Here is a 10,731-nt window from a genome sequence, read left to right as displayed (position 1 = left end):
TGTCCACTAAAAAATATATATATATATATATTGAGAGAGGCAATTTTTTTTATGCGTGAAAAATTAACTTCACAAGAGTGATGCCAGATGCTCTACCATTTTACTACATAGTTACGAGTTTACTACTCAGGCCTAAAAAGAAGAGAGTAAAATTCTATTTTTACTACATACTTCGTATAAACAGATGTATCACCGGTAACAAAAAGTAATTCAGTGTTTATATTTCAGTTGAAGCTTAGCATAGTATACTCCACGAAGAAGTTAATTGCCACAAACGAAGGCACCCACACACGCATTTAGAGGCCAAATTCATCCCCTTCTAATTTTAAAACAGTTGTGTGGACTGCATTTGCTCATGTTTGACCAACCATCTCAAGATTTTGCCATCACTGTTAAGCTCAACCTTCATCATTATCATTAAAACAAAATAAAATTCAAGTGCAAACACATCTAAAAGTGAAACATTTCATCCATTGGGTCCAACCTTATACAGTTATACATGATGCCCACCACTCGGCTTCCACTAACTTGGGACCAAGAATAAGAGCTATACCAAGATATACATCAAAACTCTTACTTCCACTATTAAACAATGTCCACGTGCACCATCTCAAGCCCATCTACATCTACATTCTCATCATCACCCTCATGCTGCAAGCCAAATCACACTCATATCAGGCGCCTAAGTAAAGCAAAAAAGAAAAATTAAGAGAAAAATACTAAAGCTTAAATATGATGCTGACAAGGTATTACAAGAACTAGGGAACCACATACAATACTAAAATAAGCAAGTGGAGATAATCCAATGACCAGAAAAAAGGTAATGCTGAATGGAAAGAACAAACCAGTGAATAATTGTTTTGATGGATTGGTGGTGGTGGAGGAAGTGGTAATGGCACGCCAATGATCTCATATGCAGGTTCCTTCTCAATGCCTGTATCAGCAGTTTTGACCACCTCAATTTTGTCCAATTCAATTTCAACTTCTTCCTCTAATACGTGTCCAGCCATGCTGGTTGATGGTACTACAAGTGCAGACTCCAAGCCCTTCGTCTGCGTAGTTGATTATGCCAAGGATTACAATGCAAGGATAATAATGAGAGTGCATTAACATGCACAAACAAGAAGAGGATTAGCCCCACAAGTTGGGTGTGGAAAATATAAAGCTGTATACACTTTGGCCCATAGCAGAACCATATTGAATTTAGAATCCCCATTTTTTTTTTTTTTTTTGGCTGGTGGAAAAAAGGTTAGGACTCATCCACTGCAGCTTCTATTGAAATCAGCATCTAGCAAAATGAACTAGGATTTTTAAAAAAATGTGCAAACAATTGAAAGTTGAAACAGCCCCTTTCATTTATAAAAGTCAACTCGTCAAAGACTGATAAAACTTGGCATTGGCACCTCTGCCATATACAAAGTTAAAAGTGTTAAATGAAACCCAGCTCAAAAGTACTTATTGGTGGTGGCTTCATGAAAGATAATTTATATACAATAACAGGTTCCCACAATATATGAAAATGACTCACCTTATCTGCAGAGATTATGCTAGTAGGAACAGTCTTTCCTCGCTTATGCTTGCCTTCATTTGCTAGGGGCCTAGGACTGTCAATTCCATCATTCACTGCCTTCTTCATTAGCTCAATTTCATTGCGATTTGATTGGGCAGGTTGCACATTCCACCTAGAAAGTTTCTTGAATCTTATTGTTTTGTCCAGATGTCCCCCTTTTGTTGAATCAGCCAGTTCACAGAAAACACGTCAGCATCAATACAAAAAGAACAGACAAGTTACAAATATCAGTAATAATCAAGGAAAATTTCAGGCCAAGGAAAAAAAAAAGGCATGGCCAAAAGCAAACTTGGAAGATATATGTGAAAATAACTCATACTAGCAGATGAAAAAAATAGAAGAACCACCTATTATAAACTTTTTCTCTAAAACCGAGTAACACCTATACAAACAAATGCGGGTGGGGCAATGTGATAACACAGCATGAGAACTCAGCCTCCATTTCATATGAGAAGCCTCAAGTTTTATAAAGCAGTTTCCTCCTGATATTTTAATAATTCATTTTCCTACTTCTGAGTAAAGTTTGCAATATGCACTAGTATGATAAGTTGAAAAAGAACTGTCAGCGTATTACAAATATTGGACATGAGATGTCAGACATGCTAAGCCTATGACCCAGCAAAGGTTTAACAAAAAGGCAAACATCAACAGGATTAATGAAATTCAGAACAACATGTTCATGATCTTTAAAGAAGCAAATGGTGCCACCGTGCCACAGGTACAGTGGTATACCAAGTTATAACTTGGAAATCATTCCATTCCAATTGGAAACAAAATCTTGGGGGTGTCATTGAACAAGATCACACCTCCATTTGAAGTAATATTGAAAACCTATAATAGCAATGAATACACAACATGTAATGAACATGTATCGCATTTCCAACCTGTTTCCGAAAAAGTGTCATCCCTATAATACTCAAAAGAATAAAGAAAAAAAAAAATTGTCACATTTTGAAGAAGTGTGCATTTTCTATCTTCATCATCGCATACAATTGTTCATAAACATTTTTAAAGCACACAAGTGATGGGAATTTCCTATAACTTATAGGATGCTTGTATCATTTACTGGCTTCTAGACAACACTTGTTGAATCCCCTTTGACCATTTTTGACAAACACCAACATGAAAAATTTAACAATACCCAACATTTTTCACTACAGGAAAGTGCTGAACAATATAGATACAAGGGCAATCTAATAAATTTGCAAAAGTAACTAAACATGGTGAGTTCACATGAAAACATAATCAGGGGATACAAAAAATTATTATCTGTAGATTCCAAATACTCCACAAACTGTATTCATGAAAAAATATTAACTGTATCACCTTGTTTTGGTTCTTCAGAAGGATATAGATTAACACATAGCCTTTTCTTGCCGGGAGAAGCATCATTCTGCAGCTCATTATGTGGACTGGTTACAGGAGAAACAATATTTTCTCCATCACTTAAAATATTAATGGAATCCTCTTCATTGGCACCATTTCTAGATATATCTGAACCAAGCTGATCTCCCAACTTCTGAAGTCGGACTTGTGATCTACACATTTCCAAAATAATGAAATGATAGAATTTCAGATTAGGGCATCAAACAAAATTAGAACTCTTAATTGCAAAATTTGAGGCAGAAAAACCAGAAAATAATGTAAAATTATACTTACCTCTTTAGTTCGTCTTGTATCCGTGAATAACGACTACGTGCCTTCACAAACTTCTTGATTTTTGAGGTGATCCTGAAAATTTTGGGTAGCCCCCAAAAAAACACAGTAAGAAAGGGATCATGAATTCACAAGGAACTCCATCACTACATCTGTGCGTACCTTTTATGTTCCTCTTTCTCTTTGAGCAACTGAGCCTCAAGCTCCTGAATTCTAGAAGTAAGACTATCCGCTTCTTGGGTGCTCTCTTCCAGGTCGACCTTTTAACAACACCGAATCAGATGTCAAAAATTAAAAATAAATAAAAAAAGCAAAGAAAAAAAAAACAGGGAGGGGGGCGGGGGGGGGAGTGGGGGCAATCATAATGTTTGTTTAAAGGCTACTGATATAACAGATCAACTATATCCTTAATCACATATATAATCATGGCCTTTCCTCACAGCCAACTGCAATATGGTCCAGTAAAAATCACCATAAATTGTAATAGGTTATAATAATTATATTTGTGAAAACAGTAGCTTCCAGAATCTAAATTATAATAAATGTAATGACTCCAATAATACGAGGTAATGAAAATCCAAACCAATGACTACAAAACTCCATAAACTCAAATTTGCAAGTTCTCTAAAATAACATTTTTACTAAATATGCATTCGAAGGAAATAGACCAAATCTTTAGACATAAAAGGAAAACACTCCATCTTCAGACCTGTGTATTTAATCTGTAATATAAAAAAAAAGGGTAAGCTCAACAGCCCAGTTATTAAGTCTCCTACAATATGCAAACACTTAAGGAATGAGGACATAATTACCAATACCCACAGATGTTTTAAAGACAATCTTTTAGCTACAAGAATACACTTAGAATTTCCAAAACAAAATTAAGTAAAACTCAGGAGAAATAAGGCTACACATCTATTAAGACAGGTTATCGCTATGAAGTATGGGGAGGAAGACTGACTTTCATGCATGCTTTTCGTCCCTAGCACTCAACTACACAAAAACCCATGCACAAAGAATTAATACTATTATAAATGAAATATATTACAATGCAAACTAATTAAAATAGATCACTAGTAATTAGTATAATAAAAAATCATGTGATCGAAACTGGGACACCACTTCCTTATATCATAAGAATAAAAAATCTTGGGAACATGGGCATAATTTCATCATACTCATAAATAAAAAACACACACACACATATATGACCCGTGCATTCATTTCTCATGATTTTTGCTTCAACCCAACAATACAATTTTTTTTTTTTTTATCAGTAATGCATTGGCATATCTTCAATCAAATGTGTATGGCTGTACACAAATTATTTCAGCCACCAGAAACTACAAAATATAACAATCGAAGTCCAGCAGAAGACATGGATACGAAATATAACCATTGTGTTCTACCATAAGATATATTTATTTCCACAAATGCAAAAAAAAAAATATGTTGCCAAATACTCCTTGCAGTTAACCTTGCAGGTTAAATTTATAAACAGAAATGAAATAACAAATATCCCATACGTGGTGTAAATACAAGCATTCATATGTATGTGTCTGTTCTGCATGTGTGTATGTGTGTTGTTGACTAATAAGCAACTGCAACAAGAGATGAGACTGACCCCTAATTGAAATTTGCGGCGATCAAGAATGTTCACATCTGACTGCACTTTCTTTAACTGCACATGGTTCCCACAAATCAAAACAGAAATTTGCTGCAGAGAGAAAGATTCTGAACAAATTCATATTGAAATTAATAGACCAAAATTTTTTTGAAAAGAAAATAAATTATATTATATGGCGCAAAAATTGGCACAGCCTTATTTCACAAGAAGCATACAAAGGAAGAGCCAAAAGGAATTAAAATACAACAAAATTTACTTCAAACCTGTTCCTCAAGAACATCCCTGGAATCAGTGGACATAATTTTTCCTTCTTTAACTCGATCTTCAGTTCCCTCCAACATTCTCAAGCTTCCAGAGAAATCACCTTGGCCATCAAAGCCTTGCTTTTTCCTACGTTTTCTATCATTCTAAAATCAATATGCAAATATTTTGAACTCAAACATATGTGCATTAATATGAAGATGAAAGATGGGTAGCAAAATGAAAACTCAGTAGTATATTATGAATAATCAGTGTGAATTATTCACTCCAACAGATACCCACATTATCTGTTTTGTTATTAGTTAAATAATAAAGGCCATAACCATATAGAATTGGCAGAATCCCCAATTCTCTCTTCCACATCCATCCAATTTGATGCAAGAAGATTAATACTTGCTATACTTGGGTGTCTCTTTCTTTGATATCAATAAATCTTTATTAGTTATCAAAAAATAAGACTATTACTTTCATTTTCTAGAGAGAGAAAGATTTAGAGAGAGAGAGAGAGAGAGAGGGAATTTAAATTTCAATCTAAACTCAACTCTAAAAGTCTGAAATTCACTATCAATCGATCTATACAATGCATGTACATGGATATTTATAGCCTAAGAATTGTTATTAGTGATTACATCATCCATAACTAACTCACATTTATCACATGCTAGATTTAATAAAGCACATGACTTCTACTTCTAACAACTTCCTAAAATCTAGCATTTGCATGTCCCACTAACTAATTTTCCCTCCAATTTTGAAATACTACAACAAGCTTGGCACACATGGATTTAGCTACAATAATCACATAGAAAATGTGAAAAATCAGTCCCTAGGCTTGGCTGGACTTATGCCATGTCACGTCACCATGCCACATCATCATCATCCACGTAATAAATTAGACTCTGGCATCACTATTATTGTACATAATCTCGTCATGTACATAATAGCACACAAAACCTTTAAATGAGTCTTGAATGTATTTTAAACCAAAGGTGTGAATACGGTATTGGAGGCCATTTCGATTTGGACATGAATACGAAATATTTCGGTACCAATATGCCGTTTCAAGATTACTAAGGGGGAAAATTTATGAGATCACAAATCCCATCCTCATCAAATTGTGCAGATAAACAAGCCACATGTTTTTTCCACAAAATGTTACTGTGTGTTTTCTAAGATCACAAAAGTGATGAAAGAGAGGTGTCCCTCGTAGCATGCATTGTTCTTTCTTTTTCCAAAACAATAAGATTATCAACACGTAAAGCTTCATCCATATGACATATACATGTAAGAGCCATTTACCCCATTGCCAATCAATAATTTTATATTGCATTTATTTTTTTTACAAGTGATCAACTTTATTAAAATAAAATATAGCCTATCACATGGGAGGCATACGAGATGGGGGGAAAAGATTATAACCTAAGATTACAAGGGTCTAAGAACTCCAAGAATGAAATCAAAGACAAGATACTAGCAGACGACAACTACTCAAACAGAAACCTTAAAACACCACCCCAATAATCTCATTTTTTTTGTAATTGCATTTATAATCTAAAAAAGTTACCTATTATTCACAAAAGCAAAAGTAGTTAGAACTAAAATTAACCCAATACGGCATGGAAGCAAAAGTAATTACATTTTATAATATTAAAAATCACATATTATTCAAAAATGCAAAAGTATTTAGGAGTAAAATTAACCTAGTAAGGCAATAATAAAGACTTCATCTAAAATGAATTAATGCTAACCAACCAAATATATATATATATATATATAGAGAGAGAGAGAGAGAGAGATATGTAGTGTAAAGAAAACATGCAAACATACCTCTTCCTCTCAAGGGATCTGGAAGAGCTAAACTCTGCAAATTCAAATTCCACCAGAGTAAATTCAATCAGTTGGAAGTAAAAGATGAAAATGAAACTCTATTGACAACTTAATGGGAAATTCATAGCCAAAGGGGATAGGAAGAAGGGAATAGGGATATATAACAAAGACTGAAGAGCTCAACCATTTATATACCGACATGTGGACTAAACACAAATAAAGAAAAGGAAGAAATATAGAAAATGAGGAAAGTGAGGTGATTGAAGGACATTATATCTGACCACGAAGCATTTGTCGGCCTCTTGCATCTCTCACAGGTGAATACCTCCGTGATGGAGAATGCCTTCTAGCAAGCTTATCCCTCAAGTCACTACCTTGATAGTCCCGCCTGCCTGCAATAAGAAATAGAAGAATTTCAAGTACAGCAGACCAAGTCAATATCAATTAATCTTTCCAGGGGAAAACAAAGAAGTAGAAGACACTTTCATTAATGAGGCTAAGCTTACCATTACATGGAACAATATGAGATATATAATAATGAACATTCTTAGTGCCTTCGTGCCAGTTTCAAAAGGTCACAAAACTACCCCCTCATATAATGAATAGATGTAACAAAACCCATGTTTGAGCTTATAACATTGAGATAACCTTCATATATCATAATAGCATTGGAATAAAGGAGAGTTGAAATGCCCATCTTCTTGTTGAGAAATAAGATATATAATGCAAGCAGATAATGACGCTAAGGTTACCATTACAAGGACTAACATGAGAAACACTAATGAACACCATTAGTGCCTCCTTGCAGTCCCAAAAGGCCCATAGAAACCCATGTGGAGCAATAAGATAAAACCCAACAAGAAGATACATCATTGGGATAACCTTGAACGTCAAGTAGCATTCAATAAAGATGACCTGATATCCCTGTCTTCTTGTTCAGAATTAAGATACATAACATGATCCGCATGGTAGATATTTCTTCAAATTGCCATATGACAATATAGTAATAATCCATCCACAAGCAATAGAGGGTTTAGTTTCTGATACTATCTCCAAAAAAATGGCATTCCTGATCAACTCATGAAATCCCATCGTGATGTGATTCAAGCAGAGGTAACAAATGAACTCAGTAAAATAAGCTTCTCAAATAAGTAACTGCAGAACTTGTTGTAACAATCTTTTGAACATTAACCAAATCCTCTTTTGTAGATAACGTGGAGGAAAATATATCATGATCCTTCAAGAAATACTTTGGTGGTCCATAGATTATCACAACCATGATAAAGCTCGCCATGTAAATACAATAATCAGCATTAGGATAAACCAACCAACCAGCACAATCCATTCTGAAGAAAAAAAAGCAACTAACCTTGTCAGATACTATAAATTTTCTATCTTCAATGAAACACCCCAAACTGCTGACAGTACAACATGTCTCTCAATCAGACATTTTGATGATACTTCCAATCAATAATTTAATAATGCTCTTCTCACATACTGCCATATTAGATGTAAGCAAGCCCTCTTGTCTGGCTTATGCAGATTCCATTGATAAATAGAAATGTCAACATACAAGTATATGGTTTTGGAATAAAAAGCCAAACTTTATACATCTCTATACCTACATCTGTACACATACACAGATTATGAATGTAAGCATATAATACATACATAGATTTAATGCATGTGATTACTTTTTATACACTGGTTTAAAGTACTGTACACATTTTTCACTATGTTTCTATTTTCCTTCCACAACAAGCCAACAGGATACAAATATCCCTTGACACACAGCACCACAAAAATGACATGCATACTTAATCAAATGTTTACATACATACATAAAGAACTGTATAATATCAATAGCAAAGGGATTGCATTACTCAGCTGAGCATTAGTCCAATATTTAATAGTATTCATTACACAGTATGTATTTCCTATGTAATAACACATTATAGCATTAGCCAACCGATACGCCCATTTTCTTTCTTGTTATTTTTTGATATGTGTACTATATATATATATATATATATATATGTTACAACCTAAAAAGCACAGACGCTTCATTTGGGGGTGCCATACCCACGTCATACTGGCTGTGTCATGTTATAATTTTTCAAAAATTGCTCATATCTTACCTGCTAAGCAACTACTATACATAAACAAACACCAATTTGTAAAATTCAAGCTAGTCAAAATCCTCTACATATGTGACTCACATATTAAAAAACATGACCCCAAAAAAAATCTAATTAAAAATATATGAAAAATAATAGTTTATCCACCTTTGGTGGGAGATATGTTTGATTTGCCAACCTGTTTTTTTGGGAAAGTAACATTTAACCCACTTGAGGCTCACTTCAATTAACTCCCCACTTATGCTTTGTGCTTAAACATCACTATGCAATCAACAATTATAATCTCTGCAAGTGGGTAAAGGTACCATTTTTTTTTTCTTTCTTTCTTAGCAGGTGACAACTCAAGCTAAAGCCACAGCTATAAATTTTGAAGCTTTATTGACATTAATACCAAATGAAAACAAATAAAATGAAAAAAATTCATTGAAAAGTTAACGAAGAAGCAAAAGAATATAGTACCACTATAGGAGGCAGAGAAACCTCGGAGCTCCGAGTCACCATGCGCAAAAGAGCAACTTTGGCGCGAACACCTGCCCTTCTGATACAAAACGCACAGCTTCGTCTTGAATAGCTTCCTCTCAACCATGGCGCTATATAAATAATAATTTGTATATATAATTCCGAAATCTCAAAACGTTGAAGCGAGAATGAAAACGCAGATTGTGTGAGAATGTGAAATGATATCAAGTTCTGCAAATGTTAAACCGAAAACGAACCGTCTAGGGTTAGGTATGCGAAAGATGATGAAGATGAAGACGAAGATAAAGATGAAGAGGACGTACCTTCGAGTCTTTGATTATTTGAACTTCGGTGAGTGAGCGAGTGAGGGAACGATCATTTGGCGATGAGAGAAGATAAAAAGTAAACAAGGGTGCGGTTTTCTTTTCTTTTCTTTTTTTGACTTTCTTTTTCAAATTAAATTATTTGTGTGAATGTCGGGGGCCTGGGGCTTTCTTTTCTTCTTTTTTTTGGGATAGTTTAAAAGGTGTTCTTTCAAGGTTTACATTCTCGGCCCAACCCAACATTCATTTCTAATCCTACATTCCTACCCAAGAGATATATGTGTTTTTATTTCTTTAATTTATTTGAATCCTATATGTATTTATTTTCTTCCAATAGTTGTAAATTTTATTTTCCTATTAAAATAGGGTCGCCCAGTGGAACCCTCAACCTAATGAACTCGCTCAACCTAAACTGACATGTTGGGATTTGAGTGGTTTCAACGGCAAATGACAATTGGCAAAGGTTCCCAATGTTTCAAAACTTGCCTTGAGTTGAGTGTCGATTAACCCACTTCGGAATCTGACAAAACCGACTCATCCAAGCTCCCATGTTTTCCAACAATTTCTCCACCCATATATGGCGGAGATATTGAGATTCCCAACCAAACCCAACTGTTTTTGCTCTTCATAGACACCATTAGCAAGTTTTAAACGAATTTGACCGCTACTGAGGTGCAATTTTTTTTACACATGCCATATGCCCTAATCCTATTCTATCTTATTTATCCACTCACCAAAAAATAAAAATCCAAATATCACCCATAAATCATATTGCGCCTTCATAAATATTTCTCATCCTATTACCAAATTGGCCCATAAATATTTCTTATCCCATCACCAAATTAGTCCACAAATATTTCCTATCCTATT

At 34.4% G+C, this 10,731-nt stretch overlaps 1 protein-coding gene across 8 annotated transcripts; it reads right to left on the bottom strand.

The window, feature by feature from the left end:
- Positions 1 to 392: 392 nt before the first annotated feature.
- LOC126695378 (zinc finger CCCH domain-containing protein 13) lies at positions 393 to 10,028 on the bottom strand. 8 transcript variants are annotated; one of them, XM_050392100.1, is made up of 12 exons: positions 9,862 to 10,028; positions 9,539 to 9,769; positions 7,223 to 7,333; positions 6,942 to 6,975; positions 5,117 to 5,252; positions 4,851 to 4,943; positions 3,389 to 3,486; positions 3,230 to 3,301; positions 2,897 to 3,108; positions 1,529 to 1,725; positions 846 to 1,052; positions 393 to 682 (listed from the first exon to the last, which is right to left on the bottom strand). In XM_050392100.1, exons 2-12 carry the CDS (start codon positions 9,663 to 9,665, stop codon positions 647 to 649), a joined length of 1,323 nt encoding a protein of 440 aa, XP_050248057.1. In that variant the 5' UTR covers positions 9,666 to 9,769; positions 9,862 to 10,028; the 3' UTR covers positions 393 to 646. The 8 variants fall into 8 exon arrangements, with proteins under 8 accessions (XP_050248057.1, XP_050248054.1, XP_050248058.1 ...); XM_050392097.1 differs by having other exon boundaries at positions 393 to 651; positions 9,862 to 10,027; XM_050392101.1 differs by having other exon boundaries at positions 393 to 651; positions 4,851 to 4,907; positions 9,862 to 10,027.
- Positions 10,029 to 10,731: the final 703 nt, after the last annotated feature.

The sequence above is a fragment of the Quercus robur genome, chromosome 8 (genome assembly GCF_932294415.1).
Source record: "Quercus robur chromosome 8, dhQueRobu3.1, whole genome shotgun sequence".
Taxonomy (NCBI): Eukaryota; Viridiplantae; Streptophyta; class Magnoliopsida; order Fagales; family Fagaceae; genus Quercus; species Quercus robur.
Note: the sequence above shows the minus strand (reverse complement) of the source record. Positions and strands in the feature narration are given on the sequence as shown.

Bases quoted from the DNA above. Each gene is read 5' to 3' on its own strand.
- LOC126695378 (XM_050392097.1), bottom strand. From the start codon at position 9,665: ATGGTTGAGAGGAAGCTATTCAAGACGAAGCTGTGCGTTTTGTATCAG. The intron at 5,253-6,941 runs GTATGTTTGCAT...TTAGAATGATAG, and splicing joins AGATCCCTTGAGAGGAAGAG to AAAACGTAGGAAAAAGCAAG. The intron at 3,487-4,850 runs GTCAGTCTCATC...TGTTGTTAAAAG, and splicing joins GCCGCAAATTTCAATTAGGG to GTCGACCTGGAAGAGAGCAC.